At 40.1% G+C, this 25,942-nt stretch overlaps 2 protein-coding genes across 2 annotated transcripts in view; one reads left to right on the forward strand and one right to left on the reverse strand.

Moving 5' to 3' along the window:
* LOC135212395 (breast cancer type 2 susceptibility protein homolog) overlaps positions 1-12,918 on the reverse strand; it is a 100,249-nt gene extending 87,331 nt beyond the window's left edge. The window contains exons 1-4 of the mRNA XM_064245765.1: positions 12,802-12,918; positions 6,142-6,423; positions 3,667-3,828; positions 1,749-1,892 (exon numbers count right to left, since the gene is read on the reverse strand). Coding sequence (XP_064101835.1) covers positions 1,749-1,892; positions 3,667-3,828; positions 6,142-6,423; positions 12,802-12,903 — 690 coding nt within the window. The 5' untranslated portion in view covers positions 12,904-12,918. The remainder of the gene's footprint in view (positions 1-1,748; positions 1,893-3,666; positions 3,829-6,141; positions 6,424-12,801) is intronic.
* LOC135212621 (breast cancer type 2 susceptibility protein-like) overlaps positions 1-25,942 on the forward strand; it is a 256,947-nt gene that overhangs the window by 209,403 nt on the left and 21,602 nt on the right. The gene's annotated exons all lie outside the window — the stretch shown is intronic.

Consider the following 25,942-nt stretch of genomic DNA (forward strand, 5'->3'; position numbering starts at 1 on the left):
GTATTTTAAAATACTACGGCAAACTTAAGCCCGTATTCCGCGGAGCGGCCAATGTTGTGGTTTGAAATCAGCTGATGAATACGAGTCGTTTCACCATAACGCAATTCTGAGCGAATGCTCTTGCTTCTAGTTAGCATAAACGAATATCTAGATGCTTGACTTATATGAGACAAAGTTATTTTTCCTTATACAGCATGTTTTAGGTGGAAATATTTATTGAATATGTCTCGTTGTGAATGTGAACTACTATTTTTTTTCGTTAACAGATTACGTTGGCGGCATGTTTATTGTGTAAAAAATTACGTGATTCCGTTCGCAATACGTAATCCCTTATATTATCGTAATACGAACTTTATGTTATTTATCTTATATCGGCGTGAAACCAACAGTAAAATGTGTTCTTTCAAGCACAGTAGTTTTTTGATTAAAATGATTTTATCCCAATTTTATCTATGGTTGTGTGTGATGGCAGCGTTTACGCAGTTTTTATCCTTGTTGCCGATGTACGAATAATAGTCATTGCAGCTTGAACAGTTTTCTCAGCTTCAGTCATAATTAGGTTTAAATTTAACGGTATATTTCCCGATTGATCTTTAATCTATATGATCTCTGATGTATAGCGAATAAAGTTATTACATTAAGATATCTCAGTTCTATTCTATACATAATGCCATTATAACAAATACGGTAATGTTGCACTGTAGTACGATGATCGAAATACAAGCCAAACAGATGTATCCAGTTCGGTTGTACTTAGAAAAAAAAAAGTCGTTTTCCCCCCCCCCTCGTTCGGTTTTGTTCATGGTTGTACACGTTCACGCAACGAGTATAACGTTAAAAACCATACTTCCATCATTCTCTTTTGCTGTTATTGAACTTATGTAACTAGAAGATGGATAGTTAGGCCATTGTAATTTGATCTCTTCATAAAATCGAACTATCGTAAGACTAATGATCGTAACCTGAACACTACAGCTACCTGTACACTGTATAAACTTTATTATATATTTACATACTCTAGACACCCACATGTACTGTACAGTAAATTCTATAGTACTATACTGCATAAATATAATTTTACTTATTGCGCTGTTGTGGGATTCACGGCCCCTTTGACTGGTCTAGAGTTTCGAAAGAAAGTGTGCGGCGGCCGTAGGCTTTAAAATCGCTCAGCGTCGAAAATCGCTTGGCGTCGGTGGCCAGGAACGGAACCCCTGCCGCTAACCGAGGGCCGCCTGTATCTGACATATTCAGGCATAAATTTCTCAAAATAATTTCCTACATTCTTCACATCTAGTAGTTCCAAGATCACACTGTACCCTTGTCAGTACAAAGGAAAGTTGATCAACTTCCAATTCACCATCCTGGTTACACCAAAAACATTCCTACATAGCCTGATGTTATTGGATTTGCTTCCGGTGGAAGATATCCTAGGAAAATGAAATTACAATACTGTAACCAGGTGTAAAACAGCCAAACTTCACAGAATACCAACAATAGCATAGCCGCAATGGCGGCAAGAATAATTCCCACAAGAGCTAAAACATTCGAAACACACCTGGTGGAGAACAGGTAAACTAGAAAGTCATCCGGGCAGCCATTCAATTTTTTTGTTTGAATGCCTAATCAGCAGGGAGATATAACTAAATTTAACAGTAGGTAAGATTCATCTCAAATAAGATCATTTATTGGGAGTTACAAGTCCAACATTACCATCTACTTAAAAGCAATAATAAAATATTAAATACCTTTAACACAGGGACTGCTTCATACAGTTTTTCCTTTGTGTTAAGTCTGCGATGGACTTCAGCATTTATTTTGTTCCTTTTCATCTCAGCCTGCTCTTGGTGCCAAGATCTTGCCAGCTCTATCTGAGATGCAGTTAACATTCCCTGTTATAAAACAAACATTACTTTCAATGAAATCCGTAGTCTCAAATTGGTTACCTTGAGTCATTATTTCAGTTTAGTTATTTAGTAGCACCCTTTTTCTAGTTACATTTTTATTAAGATAATTTGGGATTGCTCATAAATGGCACTAATCCAGGTTCAACCCTCATACCAGAGTATAGTAGGAACCATCTCTCACATGTCCACCACCTACCCTACCCCAAAAGGATGGTACAAACATAATTAGAGTGAACTAAGTATAAGCTAACCTGCTTGTTGGGACATAGACTACTCCAATATGATCATCCTCACTCCAACCATGCTGGCTAGCAAAAAAGACTAAATGCCAGAAGTCCTATCCCAAACATAAGCCCATGCCTAAATCTTTGCTAACCACACCAAACAAAATAGTAATAAAAGATTACATAAAAATACAGTATCCCCCCTGTATTTGCGGGGGATGTATACCAGACAACCTCCTCAATGAATAGCTAGAATCCGCAAATAGTTGAAACACCCATAAAAACACTTAAAACTGACTCCTATTTTGTTAGATAAAACTCAAGAAAACCCACTAAAAATATTTATACTTTTTTTTTAAAGTTTTATATTAAAAAGTCCATTTTATGATGAAATTGATAAAAAACAAGTGAATTTGTGGATATTTCCATAGAAAAATACCACGAATAAGAAAATTTCCAGCGAATAATGGGTAAACATGTTCTGAAGAGAAATCTGTGACTACGTGAGTCCGCGAATACAGAGGGTCCACTGTATTCATTATTGAAATGCTAACTCCAGTTTTTGCAAAGTTCTTGAACTTAGTAGATTTGTATTCCTTTTGTGAAAAACTTTTTGACAACTATGGTATCACCTACTTCACCAACATTAGGCCTCTTAACAAGTAAACCAACACTACTTCACTTATTGACATTATTTTACTAATAACACTAATTTTACAAGCAAATATTGCTACAATCCTCAATCACCAAGTGAGGAAAACAATTCAGTGGATTTATTTATAGTAAATAACTTTTAAAAACAGTAACTTTCAAATACTTAAAAATATATATTACAAGAATAATAATAAAATAATTTATAGCAAATGCTGGCACTCTCACTAACCCATCTAAAACATTACCCCAAACCCCATCTTTCACCAGTTACATGTGCTAAAGTCTGCAAAGAAGAAAATTGCTCTGCTTAATACTCTAATTATCCCCATTAAATCCAAATGGCAAAGAGATCAGGAAATTTCAACTATTTCGTTCTGTTAAAACTGGCAAAGTATGACCATCAAGGGATAACATATGCTTTGCCCAAACAAATGAGCAAAAAGAGTAATCCATAAATCAAGAAGTTGACATTTCTGATTATGCTTCGCAACACTACTGAATTTGCAAAAATAAAACTTCTGCAAGGCCAGTGCCTGACCTCTGAAAATTTACTCAATAGTGACCATGCAAGTCCCATCCTTAGGCACTTATTAAGTTAATCTAATTTTTAATAAAAACAATCACCATGACAAAACGTTGGGCCTTTACCTTAATGGTTATGGTATCTTTACAAACTCTATGCTATTACTATGCAGCTGATGTGTATGTGGATAGGATTAACATATTTCAAAATTAAAGTGGCAGGGCAGGACAATAACTATGCACTAAACAATTATAAAATAAACTCTTGCAAAAGTTCTGGCACTACTGAAAATCAAGGTTAGCCACTTTTAAAAATAATATAAAAATTCAACATTTACACAAAACATAAAAATACCAACCTCAGCACTGGAATCATCCATAGTATTTTCCAAGAACTGGGCTATTTCTTTCCCCCTTCGTAGATCCGAAACCTCTTTGCCAGTTATAGAAACCCTATTCCGATTCTTCTGATTAAGTGACCCCTCCTCCTTTGAAAATTCTTTCTCAACTTCTGTCACTATCTGTAATATAAAATTTTTTTTTAGAATTTTTTTTTATCATAAACACAAACTCTTGTCTCATTAAAGATTATTAAAGTATATAATGAGTCTGACATCCAGGCAGTCATTATCTGTATGCATAAAAGAATTATAATTGAATTTTTTTTTCAAAAAAGTATATTCCATGTACCTCAAAGAATTTTTCAAGTTTCCAACAGTGAATGACAAGCTTTAAGTCACTGATTTTCAACAGCAGCCAAGGGAATAAACCTGGTTAACCCTTAATAGATCGATTGATCCTTGGGAGTAGTAATAACAGGTTTGGGGTGGTGGATAGATTGATTCTGTAGATAAACAATATTAAGCGCCACCAATTTGGAAAGAATTGGGCAGGAAAGAGGTGCCAATACTTCTATAGTCCATAAATTCACTAATGGCAACTTTAGAAAGAACTGGGCGGGAAAGAGGTACCAATACTTCTATAGTCCATAAATTCACTAATGGCAACTTTTACACTAGCTAAAACCATAAGTCGGGCATCTCAGGACTTTGCTTCTGCTTGTAACTTCAAGGGGGAATGTATTATGTCTCTGTCTGACATGGCGCCTTTTTGTAAATTTGCTCGTAAATATACAAAGGGGTTGCTGTTGGGTTTTGTTTTTGTCTTTTATGATAGTTTGTTTAGTTTATGATAGTATGTTGGTTGTAAATGTAATTTTACAAAGAAAAGTGCAAAGAAATATTAGAAAATACATGTAAAAGTAAATAAAAACTTACTGAATCTTCGTTCTTGGTAAATTTATGTAAATATTTTTCAACAAATATGCTAAGAATTTGTTACTGATTTTATTTCTTATATGTTTTGATATTGTGTAAGCAGTAATTATAATTTTACAAAATAAAACAAAATCATTTATTATAAAAAACATATAAGTTAAAATATGACAAATTTTTATTCAATTTGTATTTTTCATAACTAACAAACCTGAGGTCTTAACATTAGGATAAATACTTAGCGCCAGCTGGAAACCAGTAAAGTTAAAAAATTGTGTACGCAAGCGACTACGTATTGGCATCTGTGCTTGGTCACGAGTCATGTGGAGCCACCCACATACCCCTCTTTAACTCGAGACCCTGTTAGTTATTTCTTACGCCTTAAGAAAGGACATGCTTTGCTTCCATCCTTTTAAAGCCGGTTTAGTTTGCCCCCTGTTGTTCTGAATCTGGCTGTTTGTGTGGGGAATTTCAGGGCGCTATTGAGAACATGGAGCCTTCTCATGCTTCGAGATTTCCTGGATATCATAAGAAGCAGATAAACACCCGGATATTACCTTCGACGTTTTTGACGTCGGGGTACACTCATTGTGTACTAGGTTGTAGGTGCAGAAACTCTTCAGATACAGTTAATTCGCTGCCTGTACTTTGGGTTTTCACATATATCATATGGATTGCTTATGAATTCAAAGCTTGGATGTATCAGGATGTGCTTTGGCAAGTAAATCTGACTAATTGTGCTCCTTTCCCTGCAGGGAGGGGTGTGCATCGCCATCTTGTTTTCGTTCCAGATGCGTCGGCAGAGTTAATGGGGGTGTGCGATCAGAGTTAGGCCTATCAGGAGTACCAACCCAAGAAGGACAGTTGGTTTGCTATATGATGTTACGCTTCCCTCCAGGGTCCCTCGCTATGGATGTCTTGTACAAGGGGTTGTAAACAGTCACTTTTAACTTCTCATGGAAGGTAGGGAAAATTTTTTTCAATTTTTTTTTTTTTTTCACCATATACATTTGCATATCTTCCTCTTTCCATTAATGTGTTTTTCGTAAACTGGCTGACCTCAAAGTTTACCTGGCCTGAGGAGCTGCATATCGATATATTTACCCATCCAGTAAGGGTTAAACAAGGTAACAATCTCTAAAGAACAAATACCATAAGTGTTAATAAATTTCATCAATACAGACAATCTAAAGACAGATAAGATTCTCAAGATGATCTATGCTGATCTGGAACACTGCATATGGGCAATAGTCTCCAAATAAGGAAGTAGCTTAGGCTGAATTAGCAATATAAAGTTGGAAAGTTTAGACTATGCAGATTACGCAATTTTGATCAGGAAAACACAACAGCATAGGGAAAATAAAATTAGAACAATACGATGAATTCTTACTTCTCCAATGTAATACAATACCATCTCATCAATTAAATGAATATATTTTGCTTACAACAACATCCACTGCAGTACAGTATATTCCAGTTTTCCACAATAATCTCTACAAAAGAAAATCACAGCTTTGAGTTAACATTTCAAGTTACAGAATATTGTAATGAATTTCTTACCTGGTGTAAAGTTATTTCCTTGAGCTGCTGATTTTCTTTCACAAGTCTTAGATGAGCCTTTTCCCCTCGAAAACAAGAATTCTTGTTGGATCTTTCAAAATAAATGAGTGGATAAACGCGACTAAGTACCACAGTAATGCAACCGACAACTCCACCATCACTAAGAATTGACCCCAATTGCACAGGCAAGCAGAGTGGTTGAGATATGAGGCCAAGGCGTGACCACCAACGTGCCCTTCTTACCATGTTTGTATGAAGTCGCAAACCTAAACCTGGCGGGGCCTGATAAGAGAAAAAATTATTTCCAGGAATTACTACATTTGTGATATAACATTACAGTAATAAATAATCAGAACATTTAATTCACACACTAAACTGAGATAGTATTATGTTGCTAGTAAAATATTTTCATATTAAGTACAATAATTTTATTACCACTATACATATTGAGCCTTTTTCTCATATTCTGGGTCTGATACCCTACAAAGTCTACAAATTCACAAAAGATATAAATTACATAAATGATATTGTTGTACTGTGAAAAAAATTTCTAATGGAGATATGTGGAGAATATAAGCATATTACAGTATGTATGTATATACATGTTCAAAGCCTTCATGCACAGGGAAACATACATTGTGTAGGGTACGTATAGTGCTTTAAGTGAGTACCCCTTTACAAACTGATGCTAAGACAAATAATACATATATTTCATAGATAGTAGTTAGGTAATCATTATCAAATACCTACATATCAAAATGAGATTATATTGCTAATACTGCACAGTTAAAAATTTTGATTAAAGCTTGCAAACACTTAATTTTAAACAGAAAAAGTGCTGTAATGAGACGGAATTTAAAATTAAGTTAACATTCCATGCACATGTAGGAAGCATAGGTTTTACCCATGGTAATAACAAATAGTATTGATGTACTTTGTTAAATTTATTTTCAAAATAAGATATTAATATGCAAGCAAGGAAAAATGTATCGTTTAAAGTCGGATTCAATTTCTTCAGTACAAACTAACTACTTAACACAGCCTACTCATCCCAGTCACATCATTCACTTCTAGTTTTGTCATTTGTTATGATCTAGCTGTAATATTTTGGTTTTTACCCAAAATGATTAGGTGAAGGATACTATATTTTATAAAAGAAAAAGATAATGTGCAATAATAATAGTTTGTTTTCATTTGCCTCAGGCTTATGTTTTCTGATGCTAAGTGGATAAATGGCAATGGAGAGAGAGAGTATTACAGTATTCATCAATATTAACCCTCTTACGCCGACTGGACGTATTTTACGTCGACATTTTTTGTCTCCCGTGTGCCGACTGGACGTATTTTACGTCGACTTACAAAAGTTTTTTTAAAATTCGCGGAAAAATACTTATAGGCCTACCAGCCTAAAACTTTTGAATCACGCGCCTTGGGGGATGCTGGGAGTTCACGGATCAAGGTGTTGTTTGTTTACAATCGTTACGCAGGCGCGCGCGCGCGAATACTTTCTTGCCGCACTAAAAGTATCTGTGACACATCTCGGAAATTATTTCGTCACTTTGACATAATTTTGTACCATTGTAAATTAGCCGTTACACGAAGTATTATATATGAAAATGTGCACATTTTTATGTATAATACAACAATAAAATACTCATGATTGTAGCTTTTATCAGTTTTGAGATATTTTCATATAAATTGCCTAAATTTCAACCTTCGGTCAACTTTGACTCTACCGAAATGGTCGAAAACGCAATTGTAAGCTAAAACGCTTATATTCTAGTAATATTCAATCATTTACCTTCATTTTGCAAGAAATTGGAAGTCTCTAGCACAATATTTCGATTTATGGTGAATTTATGAAAAAACTTTTTTCTTACGTCCGTGCGGTAACTCTTCCGAAAAAATCATACATGCGATTGTGTAATGTTTGCACCATTTTTAAATTAGCCGTTATATAAAGTTTTATATATGGAAAATGTGCACAATTTCATGCACAATACAACTCAAAAACAACCCACGGTTTTAGCTTTTATCAGTTTTGAGATATTTTCATATAAATAACGATAATTGCCAAAATTTCAACCTTCGGTCAACTTTGACTCTATCGAAATGGTCGAAAAACGCAATTGTAAGCTAAAACGCTTATATTCTAGTAATATTCAAGCATTTACCTTCATTTGCAACTAATTGGAAGTCTCTAGCACAATATTTCGATTTATGGTGAATTTATGAAAAAAATAACATTTTCTTTACGTCTGCGCGGTAACTCTTCCGAAAAAATCATACGTGCGATTGTGGTAATGTTTGCAACCATTTTTGAAATTAGCCCGTTACATAAAGTTTTATATATGAAAATGTGCAATTTCATGTATAATACAACAAAAAATAATTGAAGGTTGTAGCTTTTCTCATTTTTTAAATATTTGCATATAAATCACGATAAATAGAAAAAAAAAAAAACCACGTCGGTCAACTTTGACTCTACCGAAATGGTCGAAAAACGCAATTGTAAGCTAAAACTCTTACAGTCTAGTAATATTCAGTCATTTATCTTCATCTTGAAACAAATTTGAAGTCTCTAGCAAAATATTTAGATTTATGGTGAATTTAAAAAAAATCTTTCCTTCCCTCCGCGCGCGGATTCTCCGCCACAAATCTCCGAAATACGTACGTCCCATTCTCGGAATATTTGCTCCATTTCATATTAGGCATTTCATAGAGTTTTATATATGAAAAATGTGCGCAATTTTCATGTAGAATAAAACGAAAAAATATTTGAAGATTGTAGTTTTTCTTATTTCGAAATAATTGCATATAATAATATATATTAAAAAAAATTCGACATTCGGTCAACTTTAACTTGTCAGATATGGTCGAAAACTGCAATTGTAAGCTAATACTCTTACAGTATAGTAATATTCAATCATTTGTCTTCATTTTGAAAGAAATTGGAAGTCTCTAGGACAATATTTAGATTTATGGTGAATTTTGAAAAAAATATTTGTTTACGTCCGCGCGTTACGAATTCATGCATTATTTTTGTGATAATATTTTCTCTGTGTTGCTTTTTTATCGTTTTACAATGCGTTATATACCAAATGATCACATTTAGTGTACATTACAACGAAAAAAAAAGTAACTTGTTACCTTTAACCGTTTTGCGCACAGCGCGATTTGAATACAATTATATATGAAATTTCGTTTTTGCGCTATCATATACTATTGCATTATTTATATATGATAATGATAATTATTTTCATTTCTGATGGTTGCATACTAAACATCAGGCAATGACAAAAAAGGAGCCAAAAATAAACTCTTAATCTTGAAAACTAAGCGCGCTGTGATATTTTGAAAAAAATATTTTTTTTGTTTCCGCTTCCGCGCTCACTCCGAAACCCCTCCGGCACACGGGAGACAATTTTTTATTTACCGCTCCGGCGTAAGAGGGTTAATAGTAATAATCAATTAATATTTGAAAATTAGATCATTTTTGTATCACAAAAATGATGTTTACATAGTCATGAACATAACATCAGAATACACTAATTAGTTATTCTTTATCGTTGGAAAAATCAGCGAATAGGCGAATTTCCCGTGAATAAAGGGGGTTGACTGTACACTCATAATTCGCGGAAAATTCATCTATTCACAGCATTTTTCTATGAGAAATATCCACAAATTCCCATTTTTTATTCAATTTCATCATAAAATCCACTTTTTGTGATAACAGTATTAACTGACAAAATGGGCAGTTTTAAGTATTTTTAAGAGGGGTTTCAAACTTTCACAGATTCTAGCTATTCGCACGCACATGTATGTATCTTTCTGGTACGCATACCCCACGAATAGGGGGGAACACAGTACACATTGCCTTATTATGGCATTTTTAATGTGTCCATACTTTGAGCATGTGTACACTGTAGTGATTTTGGAATGAAAGGATGAACTTTTTTATTTTATTCGATAATTTTGATTTTAAATGGGAGGTCTTGGCCTGTGAATTTTATTTTGGCAATGTTGATATTTTCATTCTTGTCTTTCCAACTTGGAATTGAGTATATTTCTAGATCGTGAATACAGGCAGTCCCCAGGTTACGACAGTCTCGGCTTAGGACGTTCTGAGGTTACAACGCTTTTCAATTATATTCATCAGACATTATTTCCAGGGTTACGACGCCTACAACGCTCATCTGGCAGATGAAATATGACACCAAAAATGCAAAATAATCAATATTTGAAGGTTTTTTTTGATGAAAAATGCCATAAGAATGCAGTTTACATAGTTTTCAATGCACCCAAAGCATTAAAAGTAAGGTTTTCTTAGGATTTTTGACGATGTTCCGGCTTATGACGATTTTCGGCTTACGACGCATCTCAAGAACAGAACCCGTCGTAACCCGGGGACAGCCTGTATTGTTAAGGTGGGTACACACGTGCACGTGAGAGCCGAACCTTGTATGTGCAACTGAGTTACGCATATACGGTTACAAGGTGTCAAAATGTTGAGGACGAACCGTAACCACGTAACTTCATTGCAATCCACTGCGATCATCAGTCTGTCCGGGTTGTTTACCGACGATGGCCATCATGCAAGTAGCAGCTGCCCCGTATATTTATATACATTATTTATCGAAGATGAAGTGAAATAAAAGAAGATGGTGGCAATCAAGGTTATATATTAGAAGGGTAGAATACAGTGGTCGGGAATTACTCGCTGACATGAGATTCCAAGAAGTTTTGCTGGCCCACAGTAGTCTTTTCTTCGTAATAAATAATAAATTGAAGGACCTCTTCCTCACTCCAATCAGCCATGGTAGACATATACGTACTGACTGACCAAAACAAGGGACTCTACTATGGATGGCCTTGTTCATAGTGGTTGTTAACAAGTTCAGCAACCTCTGTTGATACGCGTGTGATACAGGTCCCGTCCACACATTGCGTAACGTGCAAAGACACCTCCCTTTGATTCAGGGCCCAAAAACCAACAATTGCCGGGACGGAGGGCGAACAGAGCCTCGAACCTCGCGGGTTCGGAGTTCGGGTTCGAGGAACCGTCCACACTTGCGTTTTTGTCACAAGAATCGGTTACAATACAAGGTTCGGTTCGCACGTGTGTACCCACCTTTATATCTCAATTTTAAGGAGTCTAGTAGTAGTTGTTTTGAAGGAAGTTCTTGTTTGCTGTTGGTAAAATGACTGTACCTTGTATATAATTCAGTTTCATGGCTTGTAATTGTTATTTTTATATCATTTAGTATTTCCTTTATATTTATAAAGGCAGTAGACTACTTTCTTTTTGTTGTTTACATCTTTGATGTGTCTACATTCCATGTTCTGAGTTGGATATAAGTTGAATAATTTGTTTTCTAGTATAGCTGTTGGGATTTCGTTTTTGTTTTTAGGACTAGAAATCTTGACCAATTATCTGGTCCAAAGAGGTAATCAAAATGCATCACAGTGGGATTCATTCGGTAATTTTTGTTTCTTTTCGGTCCTTGTTTCACATATGTTGCTATTAATAGAATTGTTAGATTTTTCTGTAATGATGGCGAACTGTTGAACTGAAGGGGTGTTGGGAGGATTACTTGCCTATGATTCAGAATTATAGTTTATTATGTATGGTTCCATTGTTATAATACTGGAGTCTACCAATTGGTTTTTACTTGTTTCTTTTTTAATTTCTTAGCAACCTAATGGGTGTTCTGGATTTGAAATCTTGCTTGGAACAGGGTGTTCCTTTGTAGCATTTACACTGATTGAAGTCGTACTAAGGAGATTCGGGACTGACAATTCCATAGTTATCGAATGCCCCATACTTTTTCTATCATGGGGCCCAGGGGTACTTTAAAAAATTAATAAACATAAATCTTGGAAAGATATTACAGGTTTTTTATGATGTCCAATCTTCCGCTGATGGCAGCACAAGTGGGAACTGACTCCCAAATGTCTGCGTCCCTACCCTACCCTACCCTAAAAAGGGATGGCATCACATGATTAGTATGGCCCACACCTGTTTGCTAGGACTGACAATAAAATATTAGTCATCCTCGCCCTAATCACTGGACAGAAAGCCAAGAGACCTATTCCTACAAATAGACCCCCCTGGAATCTGTGGTCCAGCTCCACAGAATATCTAGTTCCACTTAGAAAAAACGGGTCTGAACATTGTCAGGTAGATGATGGTTCTACCACAGTTCCCTCCAATTAGTTTCAGATTTAATTCTACTTCAATACATGACATATTTTCCTATTTATCAGATTTTGTAAATTTTGACATAGGTGGGAAAATCCCCTCACCACATCAAGGAGGTTCCAAGTTGAGAGAGAGAGAGAGAGAGAGAGAGAGAGAGAGAGAGAGAGAGAGAGAGAGAGAGAGAGAGAGAGAGAGAGAATTTGTGGGTGTACTTGAAATGTTATTACCAGATTTTTTGGTACAGCAGCCTTTACTATTTTTACTTATGCAGTATTGCATCAGTTGAGCTAAGTTGGGCTAGAATTTTGCAATAGCCTAAACTATGTAACACTATTCATTTCAGACCCTATAATATGGATGATCTAGGGATATTGTACTTTCAGACTATTTTATATCATGAAAGGTGAATAACTGAACAAACTGATAACAGACTGACTCTAAAATACATGACATTGTACCTCTAACGGATGACAAGGCGAAAAATGACCAGCCAGCTCAGCTCCATGGATCAATAATTTTGTACCAACACTGATTTTTCCTCTATTATGGACTTGGAGCATTGCATTATCAACAATGGCATCTGAAAAGAGAAATTTTCTTACATTCCAAATACTACAATAAACTACAAATTAAACTAAATACAGAAACCCAAACTTAAAAATTCATATCATAATGATAACAAATAATTTATTTAAATATTATAAACCTCTTACTTTACTTATAGCTAGTGCTTTCACCATGAAAAAGATTACTATGGAGTTTACTATGTACAGTATGGTTTCTGCAGAAAAATGTACAAGGTGTTAAAGTTCTTTCCAGCAGCCCATCCACTACTAATTATAATGAATTCTATACTTACCCTTTCACCCGTCCCCTTTGGTCTTTTACCACCTTAAAACAGCACCTTTGGTCTTTTACCACCTTAAAACAATCATTTAGGAACAAATTCTTTGGACAAACCCTGGAGTCTAACAAATCCTTTGGGCAAACACGAGGAGTCTATTTATATATACATAACTCACTAGCCTTATCAAACTACGTCGTAATAATAATAATAATACCACATATTTCCAAGTATAAGATGACCTTTAAATCTTAAATTTCACCCTTAAAAATTGGGGTTAATCTTATACTACAATTCTAAAAACCAAACCTTGAATTCTAAGATGTTTTTTTTAATCTTAAATATAATAAAGTTTTTAAGTGATAAAAGGCGTTCAGAAGGAACTCTGCAAATTTTGTCTCCACCTGTTTATCAAAAACATGTCTGTGTGTATAAGTTATAAAGTCTAGCCTGCCCACTGATTGATTTAAAGGGCCGCGGTAATTTGACCGTGCGAAGGAAGCATAGTCAGTAGTCTTTTAATTGAAGGCTTGAATGAAAGGTTGGACGAGGGATAAGCTGTCTCCTTTATGTGATTTGAATTTAACTTTTGAGTGAAAAGGCTCAAATTATTTAGTGGGATGATAAGACCCTATAAAACTTTATATAAATTTAACTTGGCTTGCAATCTAAGTGAAAAGTAGCTTTGCTGGGCTTATATTTCGTTGGGGAGATGTAGATATATCGTGTAACTGTTTATCTAATTTAATAATTATAATTAGTATTTGATCCTTCTTTGTGGATTAAAAGTATAAGTTACTTTAAGGATAACAGCATGATTTTCTTTGAGAGTTCTTAGCGACAAGAGTTGTAGCGACCTCGATGCTGAATTAAAATTTCAGCTAGGTTTAGCCGTCTAGTTGGTAGGTCTGTTCGACCATTAAAATTTTACATGATTTGAGTTCAAACCGGTGTGAGCCAGGTTGGTTTCTGTCTTTTATAAGTTTAAAAAGGGCTTTAGTACGAAAGGATTGAGCTTTTGAGATAGTCTTAGTTTAAGATAAACTTTAATGGATTACCATGGCAGATTAATGTGTTGGATTTAGGATCTGTTAATATAGTGATTACTATAGGTAATAGAGAATTTAAAGGTTCTTTCTATGATGATGTTGATTAAGTTAGGGAGCTATCTTATTTTAATGGTTCTGGTTTTGGTTTCTGTTGCTTTTTTTATTTTGCTGGAGCGTAAAGTTTTAGGTTATATTCAAATTCGTAAGGGTGCAATAACCACCAACATACATGAAGATTCACATTATGAAATAAACTGATAATGAAGCTAATAAAACACTTTAACCTTATATATTATTGGCATATCTTCATAACAAATAGCTTATTTGAGGAATAATTCTATATCAATGAAACCCTCACAGCAACCTCCATCTTTCAGTAACCTTTCAGAAATTTCAATGATCTTTTGGTAACCTTTCAGAAATTTCAATGATAAAGTAATTACAGTAGTAATAACACTTAGGATAGCATAATGTTAATTCTTCATTAAAAGTTTCTCATACATATCACATGATTCATCACATATGCCACCATCACAGGGATTCCAGTCTGGTGAGTTGACTTCGGCTTCGTTGTTGCTATCATAAAAATAATCTTTGGTACTATCAATGGCATTTTTAAAATGATTTTATGACACTCTATTTTCACATTCCCCCATACTTTCATACCAATCGCAGTGAACATCAAGTGAGGCAGCACGCAAAACTGGCTTGTAAATGTTTAGAGCAATTCAGTCATATAAACCATAATTTTGTGCAATACTTATCGTTCATTATTGCGTTGTTATTATTAACAGTGGCTTCCCTTTTCGGCAAAATTTGTACAAAAAACATGATATAGAATTGGCTTTGTTAAAACCCAGCTTTGATAACTTACGAAAGGAATGTATCTCTGAATTAAGTTCCATTCGGCAACTAAAGACAGTGATAATATCAGTAAAATGCAATCAGCTGATTGAGACTAAACAAAACCAGAATGCAAATGGCACATCATCGCTCTGCTCATATATTGTAATATGATAATACATGCAATATGATTAGATACAGTAAAACAAGTTTTATTAAAATTATCATTATCCTCAATACAACTATTATTTGAATTTTGCAAGTGGATATCTACCAGTGAAACAATCTAACTGAGGCAGCACTCTCTCTCTCTCTCTCTCTCTCTCTCTCTCTCTCTCTCTCTCTCTCTCTCTCTAAAAAAATCCGGTTTTTAGAATTCTGAACGAACCAATTGTAAACCTACGTATATTGACATACACAAATGAATTGAGAAACAGCTGATTGCTGACGTCATTATGTTAAAACTGTTAGTTGTTAAACCCTGCGGATTCTAAATGGTGGCTTCCTTAAGTAAAAATAAAATACATTTTTGTTCATCCCTTATGCAAGAAACTCTCAAGAAAGAATACTAGTAACTTTAAGCTGCAAGTTATAGCCGAGGTTGAATAAAACAAATAACGGCCAGGCAAAAGTGATGTTCGGAATTGGAGAAATCACACCTAATGCTTATACAATAAAGTAATATCTGCATGTTTTCAACCAAACTTTGTTAATTTATGAGAAAAGGTATCTCTAAATTATATCTCTTCTAAAAACTAATTGCAATGAAGATATCAATAATACATACTCAATCAGTCAAGATTTTGAGAATACATGACAATGTTTATATTCTGTATTACAGTAAGAATATAATAGCAATAGTAATACTGTAATTGGATCCAACATGCAAAACAACCTTTCTTTAGATCATCATTATTATGAATATATTTGTACTGTTTAATCTTTGCAAATAATGAAAAAATGAAAAATGACAATTTGTCCAAAATTGCATTTTTCCTAACTATACAAGCCTGAGGTCCTTTTACAATAGGAAGGTAACTAGTGGCAGCTGGATGGCCGTAAGCTTTCGAACAAGGGATTTCGGTAGTTAACTGCTTGTCCGACAGTGCGCGCGCCGCGCGACTGGGAGGCGAAGAATCACTTTTGCTTTAGGCCCAAGCAAAAAATGCAGAGTGAGGGGTGGTATGAGGTGGGACTATGTGTAAAAGGACCTCAGGATTGTATAGTTACGAAAAATGCAATTTTGGACAAATTGCCATTTGTTCCGACACGGAATACAAACCTTTCGGTCCTTTTACAATAGGAAGACTCACTTCTTGCTGGGAGGAATCTGAGTCTTTTGTGAACAGACTGGTGTTCGCCCAAATCATGGAATGCCTCCCTGGTCGTAAGAGCGAGGGAGGGATCCAAGCCTCTGTCTGATTGATCGGGGTGTGCACCGCAGGATCAATGGTCAGACCTCTGGACCAAGTACTGAGAGAGAGGCAAGCGTATCTCTTCGTACCAGCAAGCAAGAACTTGTTCCTGTTTGCAAGAGGCAACATAAGTTATGGGTTTGTCTCTTGTTGGCTTCCACTTTCCCCCCTTATTGGGGGAAGTGGTGGATATTTGCTCCCATCCCTAGTGAAAGGGATAGGATGGGGCTCTGTAGAGTAGCTCACCTGCATCTCGTCCTTATGCAGCAGGGTGACGACCGTATCCTTCAACCCACAGGTAGAAGGGGAGAAAAAGATGGGAAGAGGAGCCAGTCACACTCTCATTCCTCATCCATTCTTACAGTCACACCAGGAATCGATGCTGTTCAGCCTGCGAGGGTCTGGGTTAGCTACACAACGTGTTGAGCAGCCACCACGGGTCCCAAGGAAAAAAGTATCCAAGGACCCGTGGGCAATATCCCGAAGGTAGAAGGAGGTGCATGTGGTCTGGTTGTACCAGACCCCTGCCTTCAGTACCTGCGCCACAGAGAGGTTCTTGCGGAACGAGAAGGAAGAACCAATATCTCTGACTTCGTGGGCTCTCGGACGAAGGGTACGGATGTCATCGCTACCATCAGCTTCGTATCCCCTCCTGATCACCTTACGTAGTCAGAAGGAAAGAGTGTTCCTGTACTTCTTTCTAGATCATTCCGGTGCTAACGATGAGGCGTCAACACTCAGCCTGGGGTGTCGAGTTTTCTTCAGATAGCGCCATCGCGCCCTCACAGGACAAAGCAGCATCTCCTTCGCATCGAAGGCGGTGAAGTCCATTAGGGAGGGGATTGTGAAGGACTCGAACCGATCATCAGGGACCGAAGGGTTTTGAGTCTTCGCTACGAAGTTCGGGGGTACTAAATCGATCGTCACGGATCCGCCAATCCCCTGGATGCTTGACTTCGCAGAAAAGTCAATGCAGTTCCCTCAGAGGAAAAAGAAGGGAATATCGCATGACCTATCCCTCATCTCAACTTCGGTGATATCCAGTACCCATACTGGTCTATCCGTCTGCAGCGAAGTCTGCAGCGAAGTGTCTCGCATTCTCCTATCCCAATGCAGCGAAGTTCTTCTTCTCGGTAGTGGATAGGACACCGACACTCCATGGTGGGTGTCGATGGTATGGGTACTAGGACAAGCTATTAGGACGAAGTAATGACTGATCTGGAACAACCGAACTAAGTCCACAGCGTAGTTCGTAACTGACTCGGGCGCTCTGACAGCTGCCGACTGACTGCGTTCGGTAGAGGCAAGTTGTCCAAGCATCCGAGCAAGTCACGTGACCTTCGCCCTTTAAAGGGTTATGCAGAGAGACCTAACCAATCGTATATTTGTTTGTCACTGATGCCGGACGTCAAGGTGTTGATTCTCTTAAGGCATGTGCCCAACAGGCGAAAGTCAATTGCCTTCTAGAGACCGAGGTCCCTGATGGCAAGACATTCTCATAATAGTTGAATCTCAGCTAAGGAGAAACAACACTCTGTGCCGTTGAAGACGAAGGTGGATAGTGAATGCAACCTACGTCTTCACAGCCAAATCGAGAGAAGGATTCTCAAGATTCTGAATCTGTGCTTACAAAGGACTGAAAACGCTAACCACTATTTCATTGCTGTCCAGTGAGGAGTCGTAGTTGCAATGAAAGCGGGGCGTTTTTCAGTAATGAAAACACAGGGAAGTACTGCCTGAAGAACTGCTTCTCATGGGCTGAACATTTGGAAGTGGAGCTGGCAGGTCGGGGAGTAGGGGACGTCTTCCGATACATCTGTTAATTCGGGGTGAACAATGATATTGTTAGTATACAATAAAGTTTTGTACATACTTACCTGGCAGATATATACTTAGCTTACGTCTCTGACATCACAACAGAATCAAAACTCTCGGCACACGCCGACAGGTAGGTCAGGTTGATCTACCTTACCAGCCGCTGGGTGATGGGTGTATGAACCAATCCCGTTTTCTAGTCAGATTTTCTCTTCCACCTGTCTCCTGAGGGGAGGCTGGGCGGGCCATCAATCGTATATATGCCAGGTAAGTATGTACAAAACTTATTGTATACTAAACAATATCATTTTTGTATATGAACTTTCCTGTCAGATATATACTTAGCTGATTGCACCCTTGGAGGAGGGTAAGAGACAGCTACGTAACATAGAAAAGGGAAACAACACCTGTTGTAGGATCTAAAAACCTTGGTTCTTACCTGTTTAGGCTGAAGACTTCATAGGTACTGTCTATTAGTCTGCATTGCCTGAAGAGCTACAGCGAGGGCGTGACCTACAGCTGCCAGACTCTTTGGGTCTACCAAAGGGATTTATTATCCGCTTACTTGGTAGAATCCAAGCAGGATCTTGTCAAAGGGGATTCGCCCACTTACAAGACAGAACCTGTACACTACCATTGCAAGGAGTTCAAACACAAACCCGATCACCTAACCAATCTAATGCTTGTTAGATATACGACATGAAAGAGATGCCTACCCGCATCACTTTCATACAACCATAAAAACACAATACCAAAAAGGGAAATAAACTAAAAAGGATAGTTTTCAGCTCCATGCCCCAGCACCAATCCGCTGATACGTACGGGCCTAACGCGAAGCACTTGTCATACGTAATTTTGACGTCTCTCAGGTAGTGGTTAGCGAAGACTGAGTTGCATCTCCAAAATGTTGCTTTCATAAGATTCTGTAGCGACATATTCTTATTGAAAGCCAAGGATGTGGCAATGGCTCTCACCTCATGAGCCTTGACCTTTAGGAGCTTAAATTGATTTTCATTGCATGCAACATGGGCTTCTTTCACAAGGCTTCTAATAAAGAAAGCCAGTGTATTTTTCGACAATGGCCTACTGGGATCTCTTACAGAACACCATAGGTATCATTATTGCCCTTAAGTTTCTTCTTCTCTGAAGATAAAAGTTTATACTTCTAACAGGGCAAAGAGTCCTCTCGCTTCCTCCCCTACGAGCAGATAAGCCTTAAACCTCAAAACTCCTGGGCCATGGGTTTGAGGGTTCTCGTTCTTGGCTAAGAATGAAGGAAGGAAGGAAGGAACAAATCACGGAATCTCCTTTGAACCCTACTCTTCCTTCTAAGGCATGCAGCTCACTTATCCTCTTGGCGGATGCCAAAGCCATGAGGAACAGGGACTTCTTCGTTAGGTCTCTAAATGAAGCTGACTGAGGCGGCTCAAACCTCGAGGACCTCAGGAAACGAAGAACCACATCAAGATTCCAGCTTGGAATCCCAGCAGAAACTTTCTTGGATGTTTCAAAAGACCTTAACAAATCATGTAGATCTTTGTTATCCATAATGTTCAGGTCTCTGTGCCTGAACACTGTAGCTAGCATGACTATGGTAACCTTTTATGGTTGAAACCGCCAGACCGCATTTTCCATAAGGAAAAAGAGGAAGTCTGCGATTGGGTACAGAGGTACTGAGGAAAGCTTCTGGTTCCTGCACCAACGAAGAAAGACGTCCCACTTCGACTGGTAGACTCTAAGGGTAGAAGGTCTTCTTGCTGTGGCGATAGCCTTTGCAGCTTTTGCAGAAAACCCCTTCGCTCTGACAAGACTTTTGACAGTCTGAAGCCAGTCAGATTGAGAGCAGGGAGGTTTTTGTGATACCTGTCGAAGTGGGGCTGTCTGAGCAAATCGATCCTTTGTGGCAGGGATCTTGGAATGTCTACTAACCATTCCAGTACCTCTGTGAACCAGTCTTGGGTGGGCCAGAACGGAGCTATCTGCGTCATCCTTGCCGCTTCTGAGGTCGCAAACTTCTTGAGTGTTTCTCCCAGTATCTTGAAGGGAGGAAACGCATACATGTCTAGACCTCTCCAATCTAGGAGAAAGGCATCTACTGCCACTGCCCTTGGGTCTGAGATCGGGGAGCAGTAAATGTCTATTCTTGCGTTCTTGGCTGTGGCGAAGAGGTCTATGTGAGGTCTGCCCCACATTCTCCACAGGTCCTGGCAAACATCTGAGTGAAGAGTCCACTCCGAAGGAAGGACTTGATTTTTCCTGCTCAGGAGGTCAGCCCTGACGTTCCTTTCTCCCTACACAAATCTGGTGAGGAGTCTGATCCTCCTTGCCTCCGACCACAGCAGAAGGTTCTTTGCTGTTTCGTACAGGGAGAAGGAGTGCGTTCCCCCCTGCTTCCTGATGTACGCCAGGGCTGTGGTGTTGTCCTCGTTGATCTGCACTATTGCATCTCGGACGTGTGACTCGAAGGCTTTTAAGCCCAGCCAAACTGCCATCAACTCTTTCTTGTTGACGTGCTAGGCCACCTGTTCCCCCTCTCAGGTGCCTGACACTTCTTTTGATCCGAGCGTCGCTCCCCAACCTGTTTCCGACGCGTCGGAAAACAACACTAGGTTGGGGTTCGGTATGTGCAGGGACAGACCTTCTACAAATCTGAGAGGGTCCGCCCACCATAAAAGGTCCTTCTTGATCTCCCTTGTGATCTTGAAGGAGAACTCTAGGTCTTGTGAGAGACGACGCCAGTTCTGGTGCAGAAAGAACTGGAGAGGTCTGAGGTGCAACCTTCCTAGAGAAACGAATTGCTCCAACGAGGAGTGTCCCCAACAGACTCATCCACTCCCTCGCTGTGCATGCATCTTTCTCTAGAAAGGTTGTGACCTTCTCGGAGCATCAAGCTATCCTTTCTGGGGACGGATACGCCCGAAAATCCGGAGAAACCATCTGAATCCCCAGATAAATCCGCTCTTGACTGGGGATTAGTTGAAACTTCTGGAAGTTCACCAAAAGTCCCAGCGAACTTGCCATGGTAAGGGTCTTTTGTAGGTCCTCCAAATGTAGCCACTGCGCTACATATTTCATTAGCCCTGTGAAAACTTGAGGGGCTGTTGAGAGGCCGACGCACAAGGCCCTGAATTGGAATATCCTCCCTCCCATCATGAACCTCAGATACTTCTGTGAAGAAGGATGGATAGGCACATGGAAGTAAGCGTCCTGAAGATCTAGGGACACCATCCAGTCCCCTGGATGAAGAGCAGCCAACACTGAAGATGTCGTCTCCATGGCGAACTTCCTCTTTTTCACAAAGAAGTTCAGGGCGCTTACATCCAGAACCGGTCTCCATCCTCCTGAGGCTTTTGGAACTAGGAAAAGGCGGTTGTAAAAACCCGCAGAAAGAGGATCGTTCACTAGTTCTATAGCTTCCTTCTCTAGCATTTGCTCTACCGCTAGAGTAAGGGCTTGGCTCATGATGGGGTCCTTGTACTTGGCCACCAACTCCCTCGGAGTCGTCGTCAAAGATGGTCTTGATGTGAAGGGAATGAGGTACCCTTTGCAGACAATTGAGAGGGACCAGTTGTCCGCCCCTTTCTGGGCCCAGACGTCGGCAAATCTTAGCAGTCTGGCGCCTACTGTTGTCTGGAGGACTTGTATTCTACTTCTTTGATCTGATCGATCTAGAGAAGGTTCTCCCTCTCTTAAACGGTCTCGCTCCTCTAGTGGTAGAAGCTCTGGAAGGAGGGCCCCCTCGAAAGGGCTCCTGCCTCAAGGGAGTCTCTTTCTTGGTCTTAGCCTGGAAGGCTGCTCGAGGTTTCCTCGCCGACTGAGCCAGCATATCTTGAGTAGCCTTTGCCGAGAGAGCGCTCGAGATGTCCTTAATGATCTCCTTCGGAAAGAGCAGAAGAGAGAGTTGCGAATACAAAAGAGAGGCTCTCTGCGCGTGTGATACTGACTTAGTAAGGAAAGAACAGTACACTGCTCTCTTCTTGATGACTCCTGCTCCAAAGAGTGACGCAACTTCACTCGAACCGTCTCTCACTGCCTTATCCATACAAGTGAGAACACTATGGAGATCCTCAGGCGAAAGGGAATCCGGGGTCTGAGTCCTTTTAGCCAATACTCCTAAGGACCAGTCTAGGAAGTTGAAGACTTCCAGGACTCAGAACATTCCCTTCAAAAGGTGGTCAACCTCATTCATCCCCCACGTAGTCTTCGCAGACAGAAGGGCAGAGCGTCGAGAGGAATCCGCCTATGAAGAGAAGTCTGAGTCCGCAGAGGAGGGAAGAACCAGGCCCAAAGGTTCTCCCGATTCATATCAGAATCCCAATTTCCCTGTCAGTTTGGACGGAGGGAAAGAAAAAACTGTCTTCCCTTTCTCTTCCTTGGAGAGAAGCCATTCCCCAAAACCTCTCAGAGCCTTCTTCATAGAGATTGTTGGTTTCATCCTGACGCATGCTGAAACCTTCATCGTTTTGGAGGTTGAAAACAATGAGAGAGGCGAAGGAGGAGCGACAGGAGAAAGGGCATCTCCAAACTCTTGGAGCAGCAGGTCTGTTAGCTTCTTATACGAAGAGACAGATGAATCCTTATTCAATTCTTCTTCCGATGGTTCTTGTTCTTCCTCAACAGAAGAACCCTCAAGATCCTTCTTAGGGTAGGCGGTCTTGTCGGATGAAGTGCGCCTATCCTTGGAGGGGCGTCTGGCAGAAGTCTGACGCCTGTCAGGGGAGGCCAAAACTTCCGGAGAGCACCTATCCGATGAATCCTTCCTCCCCAGAGGAAGGCAATCTCTAGGCTCTTGGCGCCTATCAAGAGTAGAGTGGCTGCCTGGTGGAGAGTGCCTGCTTGGAGAGAAGTGTCTGCCAGGCTCTGAGCGCCTACCAGGCTCTAGGCGCCTGTCAAGAGGAGAGCGGCTGCCTGGAGAAGAGCGCCTGCTGGGTGAGAAGCGCCGACCAGGCTCTTGGTGCCTGCCAAGAGGAGAGCGGCTCTCTGGCGAAGAGCGCCTACTTGGGGAGAGGCGACTGCTAGGCTCCAGGCGCCTGAATCAAGGAGAGAGGTTATCAGGTGAAGAGCGCCTACCAGGAGAGTGGCGCCTGACAATAGAAGAGCGGCTGACAGGAGAAGAGCGCCTACTTGGTGAGTAGCGCCTGTCCGACTTTAGGCGCCTGTCAAGAGGAGAGCGGTTGCCTGGAAAGGAGCGGCTACATGGGGAGTAGCGCCTACCAGGCTCTTGGCGCCAGACGAGAGGAGAGAGCCTGTCTCTAGAAGAGTGCCTGCTGGGAGAGGCTCGCAAATAGGGAGACTGCCGTCTGTCCAGCGCAGAATGCGAGACTGAAGAAGTGCGTCTAACGGTCGGAGAACGCCTACGAGGAGCTTGTTCCTTGTCCGAAGGTGAAAGGATGTCAACAGGAGCACGTCTACCAGGGGACTGGTGCCTGGACGAGGAAGGGAATCTGTCCGGGGACGAGCGCCTCACGCGATAATCCAATCGTCCGGGAGAGAGAGCAACCTCCGACGAAGAGCGAAAGGCGGGAGAGGGGCGCCTGGACTTCTTCACAGGGAGAGAGACGTCCTTCTTACGGCGAGAACTCCCTGCCAAGGAGTCAGCCAGAGCCGAAATCTGCGCCTGCAGACCCGCTAAAATCCGAGCGGGTGACCTCTTAAACTCCTCTACCGGGAACGATGCTCGAGCCCTACTAGGAGAAAAATACTCCTGAGATCTCCTGGGCTTCTTAATGTCCACATCAGGCTCATCCAAAAAGCATTCAGGGCTGGAGGGAAGGGCGCAAGGAGCCTCCCAGGCTCTCTTCAACGGGCGCGAGGCTTCCGAGGAGCTCCATCCGCACTGAGGAGAGGGCGAAGACAAAGAAGAGCACTGACGTAAAACTTCCTTCTTGGCGTGATCTAAGGTAGCCTGGTAACGTACATCAGGAGCTACCGAGGGGGGACGCCTGACCGGTGGTTCTCCCTAACCTTCCTTGCGGCTGTTGACTTTCCTCCTCCACTGGGACTGGGAGTCTGGAAGAGGTCTAGGCCTGGAAGCATTATGAAGCCGGTCAGACGCACCCTCCACTGCACTAGGGGCACTGCACAATTCACTGGCGTATCTTCGGGTTCGATGCAGGGAGCAGGTGCTGAAACAGGTAAAGGTACTACATCTGTTACAGGGTTATCTACCTCTAGCTCGCTAATGCGAGACCTACTAGAGCTTCTTGACAAAGCCTTCCTAACCTTATCTTTCTCCAACTTCCTCAAGTAGAAGAGAGAGACTTCTATTCATCCTCATTAACTTTTCACATTCCTTACAAGGGTTAATGAAAGAACAATCATTCCCCTGCACTTCATCATACTGTGTGAGGGTCTACCACAGCCTTCGGTAGCCTCACCTTACAATCACTCACAGAAACACACTCTAAACATAGCTGATTTCTTAACTTCTAAATCATGACAATAATGAGCAAATCCAAAGAAAATAAAAAACGGTCCACAAAGCGCGTATGCCAACGCCAAAATGATCAGGTACTTCACCAAAAGTCAGTCCAAAACAATCCAAGGCAACGAGAAATGAATCCAACTATCGGGAGGAACCGACAACAGGTGTAGTCGGTCGCGGCGACAGAGAAAATCTGACTAGAAAACGGGATTGGTTCAATTTTACCCGCCACCCAGCGGCGGGTAAGGTAAGAGCACCTAACCTACCTGTTGCGGTGTGCTGCGAGTTTTGAATTCTGTCGTGACGTCAGACGTAAGCTAAGTATATATCTGACAGGAAAGTTCATGTACAAAATTGAAAAACAATTGCACACCTACGAATAAGAGATATTTTGAAGACAAACTCAGATGTCTGAAGAAATCATTCCGCATTATTGCAATGCGATGCAGCGGGAGACTAGTACAGACTTCTGTTACCGTGCGGTTAAACAGAAAGATGAAAGAGTCCAAGAGATATCTCTGTTGAAAATTCTCGCAATGTTGAAGACGATGAAATCGGAGCGTCACAGCAGTAGAGTGGCCATTCCTGTATGCGAGAATCCCCGTTAATCAGAGACCTAAGTCCGTGATTGTTGGGCAGAGATACGGTTCGGTAATCAATCATTGCAGGGGAGAGAGACATAACCGACCGTGCATCTCGGAGAGCCAGCTGGTACTGAGCTGCTATCGAGCAGTCCAATACACAGCTCTCGCTGACTCGTCATCCTGAGTTGCCAGGTAATCTATTCCACGAAGGAATGCGTTCAGCTAGAACCATTGAGCATAAAAAAACAAATACGCCTCGAGCAATTAATATTTAAACGAAAAGGATTTCGGTAAATACAAAAGGCGGTAGTTTGTGTTGTCGTGACCAATACCATAAGTATCTAAAATCGAAACTGGTAACTCCCTGGGAGTTGCAGGCAGTCCCAAGTTGCAGTTTCAATTAGGAATACTAGTCATCTCGGTCACAATCTGTAGAGTTAACTACGGTATGTGCGCCTACACCCCGGACAATTCAACTGCTTAACAGAATCATGTCGCGAGGGTAATATACGTAGTATATTTTTGTAGGTTTTTTTCTGACAAACGACCTCCATCCTAAATTCTTTCCCTTCGAGGAATGAGAATCAAGGATTGGGAGAGTCGGACCGCCTTCGTTCATCTAGTC

This window comes from Macrobrachium nipponense, chromosome 41, assembly GCF_015104395.2.
Source record: "Macrobrachium nipponense isolate FS-2020 chromosome 41, ASM1510439v2, whole genome shotgun sequence".
Taxonomy (NCBI): Eukaryota; Metazoa; Arthropoda; class Malacostraca; order Decapoda; family Palaemonidae; genus Macrobrachium; species Macrobrachium nipponense.